Below are 20138 nucleotides of genomic sequence, written 5' to 3' on the forward strand. Positions count from 1 at the left end.
ATAGTTACCCTTCTCTCAATATAATTATACAATAACAACATAATTTAAAATCTTACTTCTTAAAATTCAAAGGAAAAAAAAACTTCCAAAAATTTCAAACTCACAATAATTGAAAAGAACGTTGTCGTAAGAATAAAAATGTTAAGAAGTGCTTAAAAGTTTCAATTATAGCCGTTTTAGCACATATGAATGCACTTACCAAGTTCCCACTAATTTGTTCTCACAACGGAGAAAGCCGCGAAGAACGGGGTCAGCCCGGGCCCACTCTCATCTCCATTGAGTATTTCCATCGACGACTATGTTAGGTGACGTGGACTTTTCAAACGCAACACCTACGTTATTTGACAGAATAGAGAAATTACAATTAAAGCGCAGAAGTAACGCTGTGGAAGGTAGCGAGTAAAACCACAAAGCCGCTCAACCCAAAACCCTACACATTTCTGTACGTTTGCCTCCTCAACTGGAACCTGTGAACAAGGTAAAAAATTCTTTCGTGCCTTTCGTTTAGAGTACCTGGTTGTCTGGTTTTCGCTATTTCGAGGCGCAGATCTGTTCCGTGTTTTTTATGTTTTGATCGCTTTTAGTTTTTGCTCGAGAACAAAAGAACCTTTGAAAATGCCTCCACGCAAGGCAAATAAAACTGCAACCCCAACTCCACCAAAGAAGGCGGCTGCCGCGAAAGCCAACCAGAAATCCGCTCTTAAGAAAGCTAACCCACCAGCCGAGGTTCCTCCCACACCGGAAGCTGGAAATGGCGTCGCAAAGGTTGAGCCCATCGTTGAGAAACCGCCTCAGGTGGTTCCCGAAGAGAAGACCGGAGAAGAGAAACCGATTTTGAAAGTGGAGGAGGAGGCCATCAAGCCGGTTGTTAAGGAGGAGGAGGCTGTCAAACCGGCTGTTAAAGACGAAGAGGAGACTTGCAAACCGGCAGTAGCGGCCAGCGAGGGTTTGGATGCTGCTAGGGTTTCAGTGGAGGAAGCTAAAGATTTTCAGGAGGCTTCTGAGAAAAAAGAAGTGCAGGCGGAGGTCTCGGTTCGAACCTCGGATGAGAAGGTCGGTGAAGATGTTGTCATGGCGGAGGCCAAGCTGGAAGTTAACTTGAACGAAGCTGAAAATGAAGCGAAGAAGGATGAAGAACTGAAAAAGGACAAGGAGGCGGAAAAGGATGAAGACGAAGAAAAGGATAAAGATGTGGACATGCAAAGCGCGGGCGAAAAGGAGTCGGAGCAGACGGGCGAGGCAGCAGAGGAAGCAGATAAAGAAGATAAGAAGGATGAAGGACAAGGAGAAGATGATACTGAAATGCAGAAGACAATGCATGCTTCTGACAGGCGGCAACGCAAGAAATTGGAGGTATTTGTTGGCGGGCTGGAGAAGGAGGCTACCGAGGACGATCTGAGGAAGGCCTTTGAGAAAGTCGGAGAGATTAGTGAAATACGGCTGATGAAGAACTTTCAGACTGGGAAGAATAAGGGATATGCCTTTGTGCGCTATGCCACTGCTGCAGAAGCAAAGCGAGCTGTTAAGGAACTGGCCAGTGTCAAGGTATTTTATTATGAATGTGTTAACGTGAATTGAATATTTTCAACTTACATGCTGCCCTTTAAAAACATTGACTACTCGAGAGAATTTAGATATGGATCGATATGCTGTCCACTAATGCCATTATTTGAGCTGACATGTAACAATTTTTTGTTGTTCAGTTAATTTTTTATGGTAGGCTCATTAATTTTATCGAGGATTTATTAATGAATTTCAAAGGTGCATGACACAGAGTTAGGAAAGGTAGATTTACACAAAGATAATCTTTGTACTCTCGATATAGGTGGACTAGTGATTTCAAGTTCACTTTTGAATTTGGTTGTGATGTCACAAGCCACGAATTCAAAATTTGAAAAAGATTTATAAGGTAAATGGAAAATCATCTTGTTGGCTATCTTGACCAAAGAACCACCTTTAGTTTCGCATCCTTTAATTTTTATTATTTATCCTTAATCTACGCTCAAACGGACTATCTTGCTTGCAATTTTGGATATATTATTTGACCCAACTATCAATATTAAACCTGTGTATAGGGAGAGGTCATCCAAAATTTTACCGTGCTTTATCATTTAAGATCATCTCATTAGTTTTGGAAAGAGTGGGAACAGCATTATTTCTATTTATAAAAAGGAGTAGGAGACTCAGACTTGGCAAAAACTCTCAAAGCTCTGTTTTAACTTGGACTGAGGCTGACTGGAAGAACTCAGCCAAAACTTGGCAATTTAAAAGATTATAATATATGAAAAAAGATGTTATTTAAAGGTATTTATAAAAATTCAAGTTGATTTTCTGTTTTGTGAGACTTAGCTGACTTTGAGTCTCTGTTACACTATATCCCAGGGTTCCTCAAATTTAATCCATGAAGTTCAAATTCAGTGAACTTAAAAGAATGCTTAAATCTTGTTGCAGCTCTCCCTAAAATCTGTACAGAATAGGGCATAGGTTTTTTAATTAGAATGCATTTTTAGAAAGTGCGTCTGTCATCTTCATAGCCCGTAGGTGTTTACAATCTGTGCTGCCTGTGTTGTATTTGTTGGCCAATGTAAGGTTGCATATTCAGACCATGTTCAGGCAACTGGAATGGTTCCTTCATATTAAGCAGCAACTGAGATTTAATGGCACTCTCTACTCATCTATCCGTTGAATGGATTCACCAACCAATTGGCTCATAAATAATCCGCTTCCTGCTCCTGCTCATCTAGAATGGCTAAGGAAATATTGCAAGCATAAAATGCAAATAATGGGAATGGTGAATCAATATCTTTTGTATGAAAATCAATCTGATAAAACCCATTCCTATCCCTTCATCTATTCATCTACCCTAGTGTCTGAATCTGCAGTTTTCCATACATGGAGTTTTATTTGTTTTGTTGCAGAGTTCTTTGTCTTTGTTTTTATTTTTTAAATTTTAGGTTGTGTTTATTTATTAAATTTAATATAAAATAATAAAATGTGATGATTTTTTAAAAATATTTCTCAATACATTAAAATTAAAATTTTAAAATTTTTAAACTGATATTTAATTATTAATATATTTTTTAATATATAAATTATTTTTATTAATATATCCAAATTTTTAATATATAGAATTTAATATGTTTATAATATTTAAATTAATTTTTTTAAACTTATATTAGTCATATTTAATTGCAATATTTTTTTGAGAGTTTTATAATTGCTGAACTTAGCGTGAATTTTTATCTTTTTTGAACACAATGTTCCATGGAGTTTCCTGACAGGGGGTCGCAGGGATTGGGGGACCAAGGGCCTAAATTTGGGGATGGTGAGGGGACGGTGGTGGGGGACCGGTGCTGATATAAAAATAGAGGTCAATTGAAATCTTCAAGGCAAAATCTTCAATATAACATCTCTATGAGTGCCCCATGAAAGGCCAATTAGTTTTCACAAAGTTAAAGGTTGCAATCAGTATGTAATGGCATGTGCCATATTAAGCAACACAGTGGTGTCCCCGACAGAGGTGGTGGTGCTTGGGGGGTATATTTTCCCCAAGTCTCGTAAACATCCTCCTACAGGGGATGTAGTTTTTTTTTGGGGGGGCATCTCTTTGTGGAACACTGGTTGAACACGAACCTTGTGACATAGCCACTACAGTCTCGACTAGCTGAAAGTAATTGCCAGGTCTCAACAATTAAGTATAACAAAAAGCATTTCTCTGAATTTTGGGGACAGCTTTCAGAATAATATATAAATATCAATCTGTAGAAAATTAATTACAGAAAGCACTACTTTAAAAGTTATCATTTACATAGACAATATGAGTAAAAGAAGCTGAATTTTTTTACAAAGTTGTACCGTTGTATGAAATCTGTGCATCAGAGAAAATAAGTCTTAGTAATTTTTCATTCTATCTTGAGTATCATGAATGCAAATTATACCATTGACCTAGACTCCGCTGTTAAACTTTTTTAGGGTTGTATTGATGTCTGAGATCTCAATGTTAGGCTTGCTGGAACAATCAGAGCAGTTTTTGGCACAGTTTCTGTGTCTGCCTTCTGCCGATTATCAAAGATGATAAAACATGTTGCCATTCAGCATCTGAAAAAAGAGTATCAGGCTCCAGCATTATTCATCAAACAAATAAAATCAGATTACCAATGCCAGCCAAATTTTGAATGAGCTGTTTCCATTTATAATATCAGTCAGGAGCTTCAGTATGTTCCCAGAATTCAAGGGAAGGGATTCACCAGAGATTAGAACTTGACAAAGAGTAGCAGTGTCAATGTGCATGTGTCACAAATACAAGTTTTTTTGATAAAATAATTATATTTGCTTTCTGATTCATTTGATTTTTTTTGATAGATAAGCACTACCAAGGGGTTAGCGCATATTTAAATTAAACCAAAGAAGAAAGAGTACATCTGTTCATCGGAATCCAAGTGTTTCACAACTGGCTCATATCTGGGTGTAGCAGTTAGTACCATCTTTATTTTCTTCTCCAGTCTTTGCTCTCTTTATCTCTTCTCTATAAACCAATGCCAAGCCTTGGAAATTATTTTCGTTTCTCCTTTTCCAGATAAACCAAAGGATCTCATTAGTAAGAATACTATGTTGCTGGGTTCTTCTAATCACCACCCCATGTCCTGCACCATCCACCGTACCTGTGTGGGTACAATTCTGGTTCTGGTCCTTTACTGGTTCCCACTGGGTTCTCCCAGGGTCCCTCCTGGGATCCCTGAGGGTCCTTCTAGCCATCATATTAAAGTCTCCCCCAATAATCTAGGGAATTTTAGCCAAGGAGCTGTCCATCCAACTCCATAATAAACAACTCTCTCTGTAGTCATTTGAGGCATACAAAGAGCAACATGTAACTTATATCCCTTTAACTTCAAGAACAACCCAACAATTCCATTACAAGGAGAAACCACCTAGTCAGAAACATATTTAATCCATTTATGACTCACAAGAATAGCAGCTCCACCTTTACCCTTATCATGAGCAGTATGGAGCAAAGAAACGGGACTCGGACTCGGCTCGGACTTGGCAAGGCCGCCTCGGACTCGGCGTTAGACTCAAATGGACTCGGGAAAGTGAAAAACTCAAGAAATTTAGAGATTTTTAAAGATTTAAAACTTGTTTCAGGCACCCTTTATTGAATACACCTTAAAGACATAATAACATCATCAAACTCGGCTCATTTGATTACATACACAAGTATACATCAATCACATAAGCATAAACGCAAATTGTAGCTGAAGGAAATAACAAACATAGATATATAAATATTGTCAAATGTATACAATATTACAAAACTCATGGAATAAAAAATCCATGTCATCATATGATTATCATCAAATGTTTCATACAAATACCAAAGGTAAATACAACTACAAGCGGCTCAGAGGAGCCTGCACCCTCCGGCCCCGGCCCCCTGCGAAGGCGTCTAAGGTAGGTCCTGGATGAATCGACAGCCATAGCCGCTCCCCGTGATACCATGCCATGCTCACCAACATCAGGAACATCCGTGTCACTATTTGTCTCTGAATCTCCTGTCCGTGCTCGTGCTCTCCGCTCCTCCTCTGCCATGGCTACAGTCTCGACCTCTATATCTACTTGGTCGATCCAATCAGTGTCAGACTCGGAGCTTAAATTTTCCCTACTTATATCGACGCAGTTTCCCCCCATATTTTTTGATGGGGGTTTGGGGGCAGCGCCCCCAACGTGGGGTCAAGGGGCAGCACCCCTTGCGCGCTCCCTGTCGCGATACAGGGCGGGGTTGAGGGGCAGCGCCCGGCGAGGCCAAAAAAACTTATTATTTAATAAAGGCGTCGGGTGTTATTTTTCTATTGGCTGACATGTTGTAACCCTAATTTTTCTCATTCTCAGGCGAAGGTTGTAGTGAACAAAAACGATACCATTCATTTAAAAAAAACTTTTTAAAATGTATTTTTTTTGTCATTTTACTAACCCAGCCAGTAGCCGAGTTTGGGGCCCGGGACTCGACGAGTTTGGCGGGTGGCGAGTTTGAGCCAAACTCGAGTTGGCGAGTTTGCTTGCCAGACTCGGACGAGTCGGAGTTCGAGTCCCAGAGACTCGGCGAACATGACTCGGACTCGGACTCGCCGAGTTTAGGCGAGTTCGGGTGAGTCCCGTTGCTATGGTATGGAGAGATTTTGCAGTCTTTCATACAAAACTCAATATAGTTTCCAATTTAAACCCAACAGCTTTTATCTCTTGAATGCACATAAAATCTATGGTAGGCCTGTTATTGAAACACTTCAGGATTTTTCCTCCCTCCCTATTTTTGCAGACTTATTTTCTCCCAAGCCAACTGCACCATGAGGCGTGTCTCCTTGCTTTCTCTTCTTCTTTCCTTCCATTTTCTTCAAACCTTCTTTTTTTTCCAGATCAATTTTTTCTTCTAAAAAGAGGGGTTAATGTAGTCCAGCACCACTTTCTGCTTTTCAGAGACATCCTCTTGCCAGAGGCCAAATTACCATCAGCGGGATCTGTGTTTACCAGCATTTAAAAGGACTGCAGTTTTCAATTTTTCGCACAGGGATTAATTCTTTCAAGGGCCAATTGCTAAGTGTTTTGTCCCAGATGGAAACCAGGAATATCTCCCGGATCCTCATTTTTATTCAAATCCTTATGAGCATGAGAGTTATCAGCCTTAATTACCACATCTTCTCCCTGAAGTAGTGAGTCACTCAGAGAGGCGATTCCACTTCTACCAATTTTAACATCTGCGGATCCACTATTTAAAGGAGAGGAGAATTCGCTCACTCTTCCCAACTTTTCATCTTTGTTTATCAACCTCCATTGTCTTTTCCTGTTCATTGGGTGGAGGAGTGGCCTTCCTAATATTTTTGGGATCATTATTTCTTTATGTTTCAGCATCCTGCAAAATTCTTAACAACTTTAGGTCAATTGTTTCTCAAATGACAATCGTAACTTGATGATTTCAGAAGTTGGATATAAATAATTATGTCATTGCAGTTTGATCTCTTCCAGAAATAGCTCCTTTTTAGTTCTGACATCAACTTTTGTCAACTTAGATATGTTTTCAACCGATTTGTTTTGACTTGGGTTTTCAATTATAGTTAGACAGATTATGTTAACTAGATTTTGTTTTGGTAATTCTGTAATAAATCATCACCAAAGTTTATTAGACGCATATGACATTGTATTGTTGTAACTTTAGAGAAAAAATTCTTTGCTGATTCCTCAATCAATTCTTACAGATCCGAGGCAAGAAGTGTGGAGTAGTGCCTCTTGAGGAGAATGACACCATATTCCTGGGCAACATTGATAAAAACTGGAAGAAAGATGATGTAAGTATAATATATTGGTTGGATGCTAGTAGTTGAGAGATCGTAAAGGTATCAGAGGTTGGTGTTGTTGCTACTAGACTGTTAAGTCCTCACAATCTTTCATGTTGGAAATTGGAGAAATTGAAGCTGAGATTTGTGTATGAGGAGATTTTCAGATGTTATTTTAAGCTTATTTTTCACTTATGTTTCATGATCTCAGATATATGCAAATGCTTTGAGCTGCTGATGTATATGCAATTTACATATATTTTGTGTTGCTTATGTTTCATCATAAAGTTTAATTCATCATAGTATTATGAATGTAATACACAGGTTTGTGAACATTTAGTTCTCTTTTGCAGGTTGTAAACAAGTTGAAAGAAGCTGGAATAGAAAATGTTGAAAATGTATCTGTTATTGAAGATCCTCGTAACTCAGAACTTAATCGTGGCTTTGCATTTCTAGAATTGGAGACTTACAAAGATGCTCAAATTGCATTTAGAGCACTTCAAAAGAAGAATGTTTTTGGGCTGGATAGAACTGTAAAGGTTGCTTGGGCTCAACCTTTGAATGAGCCAGATGAAGATGTGATGTCACAGGTATGACTGGAATTTAATTTTCCTGTTAGTTTTATTATAGTAGATTTGTTGCAATTCTTGTTTGACTCTCCTTTATTGTCATTTTGATCTTTGGCTACTCATGGTTTTTTCCAACTCTATGCTGTACCATTATAAGTTTTGCCTAATCTACAAGGGACAGATTTGTATTGCATCCTTAATTGTACTTTTGGGTTTATTCTTTATTGTCTGTGTATGCATGGTACTGCATTTTAATTTGTATTTAGCCAATCATTTGTGCTGTTTAAAAGTGCAGTCATGTCCTTGCAGGTGAAGTCTGTCTTTGTAGATGGCTTGCCCTCTACATGGAATGAAGAACAAGTTAAGGAACGGTTTAGCAAATTTGGTGAGATAGAAAAGGTTGTTCTGGCACGCAATATGCAATCTGCTAAGAGAAAAGATTTTGGATTTATAAACTACACAACTAGAGAAGCTGCAGTTGCATGCATCGAGACACTCAGCAAGGCCGATGAACTAACTGATGGAGATTCAAAGGTTGAGAATTTTATTTTTATGATATCAAATGTTGTAAAGAAGTAGCTGTTGGTCAATGCAATTACACTTACCTCTGGGTTTTGTGTAGGCGAAAGTTAAGGTGTCACTTGCCAAACCTCCACAGAAGGGCAAAGGTGGAAAGGGAGACTCAAAGGGAACAAGTAAAGGGGATTCTAAAGGAGCAAATAAACCAGGTTCTCAGGGTAAAATTCTTCATTTTCTTCATAAATAAAGTTTGATGGTTTGAATCATAGTTATATTTTCTATGTTTGAGGCTCACATTTACATTCACAGCTTCATTGTTTGAAGTTATCCTTTTGAAAGTTTCTATTCCATAATTGATTTGTTTAATTGCTTTCATTTGTTCTGTTGAAACTTTAAATTGGGACTAAGTATCTTTTAGGGTTTGGCATTTGTAGCTTTTGTACTCTTCTGGATTATTTTCAAAATAACTTATCTTAATGGAGTTTTCTTAGTTTTATCATGTGGACTTGTATGTATAAATATGCATTCCACTGCAGATTTTACAATATGAAATTGGATTAAGAGGCTATTAATGGATATTGATTTTGGCATCATCACACTTCTTTTGGCAATAAAATATCATACTTCAAAAATTATCTTATGGTGTAGTCTTGTCATTTTGGCTTTAGATGCCATGACCATGGTATATATGTTTTGTCAAAGTCACCCAAAATAAGCATTTGGCCTCGTTGGTTCGGACATCCTATTCACAAGACTTGGAAGTTTGCCAGGACCTCCACATTTCTCTCTTTTATAGGAGAATCTTGTAGCAATCTTAGACATTATATATGTAATGTTCCCTATCAGTAATGTCCCTTATATCTTGTGACGATGGCTGAAGGAAGAATTGACCTGCAAGACAGATGTATACCAAGACAGCCTACATTCATGACATCAATGAATCAATCATCATTACTACATTACATTGCAGATTAGGAAGGAAGATAGAACACACTACAGGTCCGAAGAAAGCCTAGGATGGTGACCCTGCCGCATCCAAGGAATGGTTACTCTCAACCCCCTTGCTAGATGGGGGGCACTCCTAGCTGCCTCCTGAACCTGTTTTACTTGGACAGTCCAATTGACCTTTACTAGTGTGAGAGGACTGCAGGGAAAACGGTGTTCGGCTACTTGACTCATGGGTTCACTGACCGCAAGAGCCCCCCGCTGCCACTATCCACCGAGTCCAGTGCTCTTCTCACTAGTGCCAGACAATGGACATGAATATCTAATGACTGCATAATTCAAACTACAGACGCAAGAACAGTAAGCTAATTCTCATCATACAAGGTTACAGTTGCATATCGAGGCACCACATATAATTATAGCAATAGTTGCAGAACTTAGAAACATAATTCTCTATGTCTATCCTATACTGATGTAGTTCATATCAGACTACCATTACATATAGATATAAAAATTTGTTGCAGAATACATTCATATATATGAGTTAAGTGCAGAATACATTTATGTATCAGAATTAAATGCACAGTGTCAAACTTACTACCCTACGGCTACCAAGACTAACATTAGTTCAGAACGAATCTGTGCACAATGTTCAAATAATATTAATATCTTCTATAATGGCCATCTTCTATTTTTAGCAGTCATCTTAGTTGTCGACTTATTTAGCTATTTAGTCGACTTATTTAGCTTGTTAAGTTAGCTTTTTATTATTTAGCCTTTCTTTTTAGCTTATTGATTTCACTTTAACGACTAGTTCTATTTATAGAACATTGTCTTGTAACCTCTATATATATGTGTGTATATCGTTCAATGTAATTATCTGATTATTGAATCATTCATTCAATTTATTTTTCACACCAAGCGCAGTATTTCTGTACCGACCCATACATGCATCCGACAATAACCACGACTCACGTCTGTGTTATGCGGATTACACTCGGACCAGTTCCTATACAGAATACGTCTATGTAGCCTGATGGAATCAGTATATTCTACCATTTATGAATAGTCTGACGACTCCAGCATAGAAGTGTACGATTATTGGTAAAGACGTATAGAGACTACTTACAGTTTGTGAGAAGAAGAATTGTTTGCTTCAGGGATTGTCGTGTTATTTCCTATTGGTAGCTTGTATCACCGTGGCACAGTTCTTTGTATTTTAGCCGTTTTGTCTTCTTCCTGTGCGTGTGGTCCCTCCTATTTTGGCAGCATATGCTGAAGTGGAAGTGTGGGGCCCGATACTGTCTTCTGTGACAGTCTCTTTTTCTTCCCTATATCCCCGATAATGCTCAAAGCGCTTTGCTTATATATCTCATGGTTCGTTGGAAAGTTGTCTCTTTCCAACGGACACCCCCTTTGCAAATGTAGTGACTCACTAACTAAATACTTTGTTGGTTTGTATTAATGTATGTATTGATTATGGTTTCTTTTATACATGTATGCAAAGGCAGACAAATATGACATGGTCTGTCACTAGGTGTATATTTAATAGTAATTTTTTATTTTTTTAATAAGTAAATAGCTGCATAGGGGCAGCACCCTTGTATTAAACAAAAGGGAGGATACAAGGCCTGATTCAAAAAGAGCGGTAGGTGGAAAGAATCAGGAAGAAAACCCCCTACCATAGCTCAAGTCTAAGACAAGAAAGACCAGCACTGAGGGCTGGAAGAGTACAGACACAAACCAACCTCTTACAGAAACAGAGGTTTTCAGACAAAAACATACAAAAAAACAAAGAGACCGGAGTGCCTAGTGACAACTGGAGTCAAAGAGAGTCTTCAGAAGCATCATCCGCTAGTGCATTAGCAGCATCCAGAACAATGGGACATTCCGTGCCACAATTCGCATGAGCAGCCGATTCTGCCTTCTCCTTTGGGAGTCGGTAGTCGTTTGGGATCCACTCTTCGCCCAACCCAAAACCCCATATATTTAATAGTAATTAATATTGATTGCCAATCAATATTTTATAAATTAATTTATTATTATGGAGATAAATGGTATTTAATAATTTATTATTATAGAGATAAATGGTTATTCATTATTCAAAAATTGATTGCTGATAGAAATAAATGGATGATTAATCAGTACTAAATAACTGTATTGATATTTAATTCAATTTAATTTTTATGTTTATTCTTTTGTATTTCAATTTTATTATTATTATTTATTATTAAATTATATTTCAAAGAGGGGACATTACAATATATTTGTTCACGAGCTTCAGTTATTATTCAACAAGTTTTCAAACTTGCCCTGTATTTGGGCTGTATAACATATCTGAACTGGAAATATTATAGATTTAATTATTCGAATGCTTATTTATTTTGGTTCTTTAGAAATTAATGTGGTGGACAGAGGATATAAAGAGGTTGTAAATTACTATATGATGCAAGGATTAATGCCTTGTCAGTATAGGGTGAGCAAGGTGTGCAATTCTATTTATTTAAGTATTCTCCTATGGCAGCATTGGTATTACTTAGAGGGGTTTAAAGGTGTTTAGATAACATGAGGTTTTGAAAGTTGTGGTGATAGAGAATTGCTTTTATGATCTTCCATTTAGTTCTGTAACCAAAAGAATGCTTGCTTAAGGCATGCCAACTTTTACATACAGCTTATTGGCTAGTGAATTAAATTAAACTTTTGGGTTTGAAAATAATTATAAGCATCTAAGGACAAAAGCGAGATTCAAATTATATTAAAAAGAACGAATAATAAAAGTTAACCAAATTTTTGAGGAAGCCATAGATTGAGCATATGTCAACTGATCAGCATGCTTGATCAATTGGCTAGAATGTAAAGATCAAATTATTAGTTTGAGTTAATTTTTAGGATTTTAGTTCAAGAAATTTTGTAAAAGGGTTCAAGTATTGTTTGTGCATATTAAATTTTGTAAAATTGATTACGACTAGAGAGCCTGATCTTTTATGCAAGCTACCATAGTAATTAATTGACGTTTGTTAGGAATACTATGAGGTAAGTGATTTTTGATGTTAATAATATGCAGTATATATCTTTTTATTTTGGACCATTTCTCAATTTCTGTACGTCATCCTTGTGTAGGGGCCATGCTAATCTTCTTTGTCTCCATTCAATTGTATCGCATGTCCCTTAAGGAACCCTATTTTAATTTTATTTTTTTATTGGTAAATTTGATTTATATTAGATTATAAAATGTTCATACAGAATTCATAATATATTGATTTGTGGCTTCAAACCTTTGATTTAACTTTGAAACAAACCAGAGTCCAAAAAGCTAACAGTCTGCCTGTTACATAACTACAATCTGTGCATTCTATCAATAAACTAAGCATTAAGCCACACTGATTGAAATGACCGAGTCAATGACCATACCAACTACTCCAAACAGAATCCATTTCTTACGGATTATACTAAATTACGAAATTTACAGACATGACAATGCCAAAAAAACAACTTTCAATTGACTAATATCTTCACACTATTTTAAAATTTCTTCTCTTCTGCCTGTGACACGCTCACACAGTAGTCGTCCTTCTTCAACTTCAGTTGCTTATTTGTGTTCTTCTCAACCTCCTGGCCCAACATCTGCACCTCCCGCTCTCTGTCCTGGATATAATCTTTGATAAAGTTTCAGCCCTCTTGGGCTTCTGCTCGGTGTTCCTCCTTGTCACTGGATGCACTCCATAAAAGGAAAGGTCTCAAAGGCAGTATAAATTTTGCAACGTGGAGCCACTCACCTTTCCGTGCCACAAATCCTTCTCCGAGCTTCGCCATTGCAATGAAGTCGCCCATAACATACATCTATTCATCCCCAACACATTCCTTCATTGCCCAATAAACTATAAACATCTTCTTTGTTTCCTAGCCCCAGACACCAGGCCAAGAAAAGGGATGCAATATCAACATTCGTTTGGTACTTGTACTTAGACTTCATGTATTCTTCGCCCAACATCACGTCCACCATGTGCAAAAAAATCAGGTTTTCTATTTTGAATACATTCTTCAATCTCTGATATTTTCCCTAAGAAAGCAAGCTGTTGCTTTCTTTTGATTAAAGTGAAGTTTGCTTCCATGTTTTGATGCCTGCAACCCTTGTTGGTTTCTCTGCAACTCACAACTTCCAAAGCCAAATGCAAATGAAGCTTGACAAGACTTGGTCTGCTCTTAAAACAACTTCGCATGTTTCCCATCGTGCAAGGGCAGAAATTCTTAATTCTTCATTAATACCCCCTCAAATGGCTGCATACTGAGGAACATCCAATCCTCAGTTTGAATAACTCTCAGATTTTCCCAGATCTCAATTGACTGAGCATCATTTAATGCAACCACCTAATTTGACAGGGTGTCGGCCAAATCGTTCCCTTCTTGCCTCATATGAGTGATTAGTAATTACTGATTTTATACTCAGCAAACTTCAACAATTCAATTCTAATAAATTTAATATATTTTATTTAATCATGTTATAGCTTCACCTAATTGTATTTATGATTATTAAGGAATCACCTTCTAAATGTAGTTTTGGAATCGGCAATCTGTGCTCCATTTTAACTACCGAAAAGGCCACCTGGGCTTTGGCTTCATTATTCATACCACCCATCAATTTTTCGGCTCCAAAAGTGACAATATTAACATTGCAATCCTGAGCCACAAATCCGGCACTAGATTGATCAAGATTACCTTTCGATGCCCCATCGAAGTTGATCTTAATCCAACTATCTTCCGGCTTGAGCCAAGTAACATTCTTTTGCAGGGGATCGATTGGATCAACCCTGGAAGGCCCTTTAACAGGCCAACCCTATTTTAAATTGTAAATTAAGCTATTATAGTAATAATTAATTGGCATTTGTATTATTTAATAAATAGGTAAGGGGTTCTGATTGGGTCCTTCACATAGAGAAACTAAAAATATACAATATGCAAATAATATAACTATACACAAGTCTAAAATCATTTCTCCATTCAAGAAGTTTAAATCCAAGATAGATAAGTCCGTTTTACTTGAAAAACTATAAGACTGGCTTAAACAATAAGAAATGGCCTAAGCTCCAGACCAGCTTAAACAAAAACCTTCAATCAATAAACCCAATCAAGGGTTATTCCCAATCAAGGGTTCTTCCCTGCCTTGGCTACTTAGTGGAACCCCTGCTACACTTTTAGTAGCTCCGCTCCAGCACCAGCACCAGCTAGCTATCATTAAGAATCAAGATATTGAAACTGGACCCCTGCCCCCTCGGAACCCAGAAGCATCTCTCAGTTTTTTATGGAGTAAATCAGAATGTTATCTGCAGAAGAGGTTAGGGTGAACAGGCTGGAAAGCTCTATTTTTATGCCCTTGTGAGTGACAACAAGATGCTTAATTGCCATAGCCATATCTCAAATATATTTTACAGTTCTTTGTGTTTCTAAAAAAATGTCACGATCATCTTGTGTGCAACCCTGCAGTTACCCTGCAAATCCTGCAACTAGGAAGCCTGAGCACTGGTGGCCATCTGTTGCACTACATCATCAGGAGACAGAGGAGCAGTTGTCTACAGGAAATCCAATCTCTAGCTGATGTGAGTGGGCATCAAATACTCTAGTTTCTGCAGAGAGTCTGTGGCAATTGAAGTGCAGGAACCAAATATGTAATTTTAACACTATCTTCAGAACACAAACAACAGACATCTTTAATCTGAACACAAACAACAGCTATATGCAACAATCGATCTGCTAAAATCAGAAGTTAATGACACCTATAGCTCTGATACCATGTAATTTTAAACCCTAGGTATATTATTCAGATTTATATAATTGATTGTGCCCTAGGTTGTAATCAGATTTGCATTATTTTAGTAAATCAACTTAGATTAATTATGCCCTAGATTGTAATCAGATTTGCAATATTTAATAAGCCAACATAAATCAGAAATAAAACAGTAGACAAACAAGCATACCCTGGGAAAACCTCCAAGGAGGAAAAACCCAGCATGAAAGACCCACAGGTCAGATTATATATTCTCCTCTAAATATAAGTACAATACTTAGCTTGAATCTGATCTTCACATATCAGATCTGTCCCTTGTATGCTTCAAAGCCTTGCATAAAAACCACTATGTCCTCTTGGACAATTTCGCACCAATCTGAAATAGTTCACACTCTTCCTTGAATTCGCACTGCAGAGCTAAATTGCCTTTGTATGTGAACTTGATGATTGTTTATTGACTTACAAATTGTCATTTATTTATATGCATTTTTTGCACTTTGAAATGTAAGTAGGCCTCCTTGGTTTTTGGCGCCAATAGTTAAATGGCATGTATTTAGCATAGCGTGGCAATGTGAATGAGAAAGGGTCGCGTTACCCTAGGATAGGACCCGGTCCTAAAGGGGGTTCGGATGTTGCCTTAAGGCAATCCGAACCCCTATAAGCCTAGTTACAATCAACACTCCCTCTTAACTAGGGAGGAGGAGAATACATAATCTGAACCTTTAAGTTCCATCTAGCACACAAGCATAGAGTGAATCTAGCACACAAGCATAGAATTACATCTTCCATCTAGCACACAAGCATAGGATGGTTCTAGCACACAAGCATAGAAAGTGTAATATACCAGTGGGTATTTACATTATTACAATTATCCATCTAGCACACAAGCATAGATTGGATGTAATTCATTCTTGCACACACACAAGGAATGATTCAAAGTGCTACACATAGTCACTGAGATTGAAGCTCCCTTTCAATCAGGGTTTCGTTTTCCATGACACCAAGTCTATCTCTGAAGTACTCGAACTTCACTCTGGATAAAGGTTTGGTGAGGATGTCAACAATCTGTTCATCTGTGCTAATGTATTTTAGATGAATGGCGCCTCTCTGCACCATATCCCGAATGTAATGATAGTGTGTTTCCACATGTTTGGACCGATCATGAAATACAGGATTTATTGACATCTTTATACAGCTTTGATTATCACAATGAATGGTGGTAGGATCATTGACCTGACCAAATAATCCAACAAGGAGCTTATGAAGCCACATTGCTTCTCTAGATGCAACAGATGCGGCAATGTACTCAGCTTCTGCAGCGCTTAATGCTACCGAAGATTGCTTTCTGCATGCCCAAGAGATTACTGCGGAGCCCAAGTTGAAGCAGATGCCTGAAGTGCTTTTCCTGTCCTTGACACTTCCTGCCCAATCTGAATCTGAGTAGCCTTTCAGGAGAATTGGAGTATTAAGTGAATACTTCAGCCCATAACCAATCGTGCCACGTAGGTATCTTAGAATGTGCTTGGCAGCAACCAGGTGAACATGTTTAGGTGAGCTCATGAACTGACTGAGAGCATTAACAGCATAACAGATATCTGGCCTAGTATTGACTAGGTACATCAGTGAGCCAATCAACTGCCTGTACTTAGAGGGATCTGCAAAATCAGAGTTAGCTGCAGAAACACTTAACTTCTTTAAGTTAGATTCCATAGGAGTAAGCATAGGTTTACAATCTATCATCCTAAATCTTTTCAAAATATCAATAGTGTATTTTCCCTGACTTAGAAAGATTTCATTAGCTCTTCGCCATACCTCTAACCCTAGAAAGTAACGCATTAAACCTAAATCCTTCATTTCAAATTCTGAGGCTAATTCCTTTTTACATCTCATGATTAATTTATTTTCACCCGTGAGAAATAGATCATCTACATACAAAACTAAAATAAGCATCTCATCATTAAACATTTACTAAGTAAATGTTAGCATCAACATCATTCTTGGAAAACCCTAAACTTAGTAAGTACTTATCAATTCTTTCATACCAAGCACGAGGAGCCTGTTTGAGCCCATATAAGGCTTTCTTCAACCTGCAAACATGAGAATCTCTTTTATGGATTACATAACCTTCTGGTTGCTCAATATAGACTTCCTCCTCAATGACACCATTAAGGAAGGCTGTCTTAATGTCCATTTGATGCAGCTCCCAACCTTTGGCTGCAGCAATAGCTATTATAGACCTAATAGAGGTATATCTAGCAATAGGGGCAAAGGTTTTTTCATAATCTATCCCTTCCTTCTGAGAAAAACCACGAGCTACAAACCTAGCTTTATATTTTTCAATACTACCATCAGTATTATGTTTAATTTTAAACAACCATTTAGAGGAAACGACAGACTTACCTTTGGGTCTGGGTACAATGTCCCATACATCATTCTTGATGATAGACACATACTCTTCATCCATGGCTAATTTCCAAGCATGATGGGACATAGCTTCTCCGATATTGTGGGGTTCAGACTCAATTATATTGCACATCACAAAAATGTAGTTGGCGTGATTTTGGACACTCTTGCTATTTCTGAAGGTTCCTCTGGGAGCAGCAAACCCTTCAACATCTTGAATCGTATTTCTAACCCAAAGTGGTCTCTTCTTGCAGACCACAATATCCTGAGGTATATCGGTAGATTGCAAGGGTTCTAATGAGTCATTCTGAACTTCCTGACTTGGAAGATCAGTAGACTCCTCCTGTAACTCAGGGTTAACATCAACAATTGAATCTTGATTTTCCATCACCATATCATTATTGTAGGTTAATGAACGTTTAGATCTTTTGAAAGCAATATCTTCTTCAAAAGTTACATCTCTACTTACCTCAACATACCTTTGACCTGAAATGTAGATCTTGAAGGCTTTGGAAGATTCGCTGTATCCTACTAGGATGCCTTTCTTCCCAGATGGATCCAACTTGGTTCGTTTTTCTTTAGGCACATGAACATACACAGGGCTTCCGAATATTCTTAAGTGACTGATGTCTGGTTTGATTCCAGAAAAGGCTTCTTCAGGTGTCACATCCTTTAGGACTTTATGAGGACATCTATTCTGAATATAAACCGCGGTTTTGGATGCTTCTGCCCATAGAAAAGGTTGCAAGTCCTGATCATGTATCATGGCTCTTGTAGCTTCAACAATGGTCCTGTTCTTTCTTTCAGCAACTCCATTTTGCTGAGGGTTGTAGGGAACACAGAACTCCCTCTTAATTCCTGCTTTAACACAAAAGTCATAGAAGCTACCTGAGGTGTATTCACCTCCATTGTCAGACCTCAAACATTTAATTCGATTTCCTGTAGTATTTTCAACTAAGGCTTTGAATTCTTTAAATGTGTTTAGGACTTCTTTAGACCCTTTAGATTTAAGAAAATAGATCCATGTTTTCCTAGAGAAATCATCTATGAAGATAACATAATATAGGAAACCGCTAGGAGATGCTACAGACATGGGACCACATAAATCTGAATGAATAAGCTCTAACCTTTCTTTAGCCCTACTATCGCTTTTATGAAAGGGATTCTTTACATTCTTACCCATTGCACAACCTTTACAAGCATCATCATGAGATAAATTGATTTTAGGCATACCTTTGACCATTTTACCGAGAGTGGGAAGAGCTTGAAAGTGAAGATGACCCAATCTTCTATGCCATAGTTCGCATGATTTAGGGGTCTCATGAATGAGAGCTTGAATTGGATTAGCTGCACGAGTATCGAGCATCATCATCGATTACTACATGGAGATTGGTGTCTTTTTCAATCAGATCTGAGAGATGCTCACGAAATCCTGAGATGTGTCTGGAGGCACCACTGTCAAGTATCCACGTATTGCTGTCCGTAGGAACATTGCTGGAAAGAGCAGAGATAAGAAGATAGTCTTCACTTTGTTCGGCAACTTCATTTAAGTTGGCTTCCCTTTCCTTTGGGTCATTCTGACAATCTCTGGCATGGTGACCATACTTGTCACATCTGAAGCAACGAATGTGAGAGGAATCTCTTGACTTTTTCCTTGGATCATAGGAGGAGGATCTAAAATCTTTGCTTCTCTTCTCTTTCTTCCAATGACCACCTTTCCTAGATTTAGATAAGAGAACATGATTATCTTTGAGAGAGTTCTTGAGTTTTCCTCTTACCTCAATTCGAGATTCCTCTTCGATGCAATCAGATTGAAGACGTTCAAAGTTGGGACGATCGGCTCTTCCACCAATTCTACGAATGAATGGCTCCTATTCATCAGGTAGACCATTTAATGCAATCATAACAAGGTCTTTATCTGAGATTTGGCAATCAAGAGTGCTTAGCTTGTCCTTTAGTTCATTGATCTTCATGAAGTAGGCAATGATTGAATCTTCTTCTTTCATTTTCATGTGTAGAAGTTGCTGTCTTAGGGCAAGAGCCCTGTTGAGATTGTTGACTTCATACATCCCTTCCGAGTGTTTGATCATTTCTCTGGCAGATACAAACTTTTATATGACAGTGACAAGATGATTCTTGACAGACTCAATTATGATCCGTCAAAGCTAGACTCAATTATGATCCGTCTAGCTTTGAGGGAATCTTTCTTGAACAGTTTCAGCTCTTCAGCATCTTCTGGAGGAGACAGCCTTTCTTCTTCTACAAATTTCAGTAGATCATTTTCTTCAAGGACCAATAGAATACGAACTTTCCAAGCAGCAAAATCAATGGCTCCCTCAAGCCTATCTTCAGCCTTCAAACCTGACATCTTTAATCTGAACACAAACAACAGCTATATGCAACAATCGATCTGCTAAAATCAGAAGTTAATGACACCTATAGCTCTGATACCATGTAATTTTAAACCCTAGGTATATTAATCAGATTTATATAATTGATTGTGCCCTAGGTTGTAATCCGATTTGCAGTATTTTAGTAAATCAACTTAGATTAATTATGCCCTAGATTGTAATCAGATTTGCAGTATTTAATAAGCCA

At 37.8% G+C, this 20138-nt stretch overlaps 1 protein-coding gene and 1 non-coding gene across 4 annotated transcripts in view; one reads left to right on the plus strand and one right to left on the minus strand.

Moving 5' to 3' along the window:
- The first annotated feature begins 322 nt into the window (after positions 1-322).
- Positions 323-20138, plus strand: part of LOC131073011 (protein gar2) — a 39593-nt gene continuing 19777 nt past the window's right edge. The window contains exons 1-6 of one of the 3 annotated variants that reach the window (XM_058009350.2): positions 323-478; positions 585-1545; positions 7245-7334; positions 7676-7912; positions 8201-8425; positions 8514-8628. In XM_058009350.2, coding sequence (XP_057865333.2) covers positions 616-1545; positions 7245-7334; positions 7676-7912; positions 8201-8425; positions 8514-8628 — 1597 coding nt within the window. In that variant the 5' untranslated portion in view covers positions 323-478; positions 585-615. Of the gene's footprint in view, positions 1546-7244; positions 7335-7675; positions 7913-8200; positions 8426-8513; positions 8629-20138 lie in introns of all 3 variants that reach the window. The other 2 variants (XM_058009349.2, XR_009112818.2) reach the window with 2 other exon arrangements.
- On the minus strand, positions 12430-12532 carry LOC131073059 (U6 spliceosomal RNA). The gene has a single exon (XR_009112821.1). It is a non-coding gene; the product is annotated as a U6 spliceosomal RNA (small nuclear RNA).

Source organism: Cryptomeria japonica, chromosome 6 (genome assembly GCF_030272615.1).
Source record: "Cryptomeria japonica chromosome 6, Sugi_1.0, whole genome shotgun sequence".
Lineage (NCBI taxonomy): Eukaryota > Viridiplantae > Streptophyta > Pinopsida > Cupressales > Cupressaceae > Cryptomeria > Cryptomeria japonica.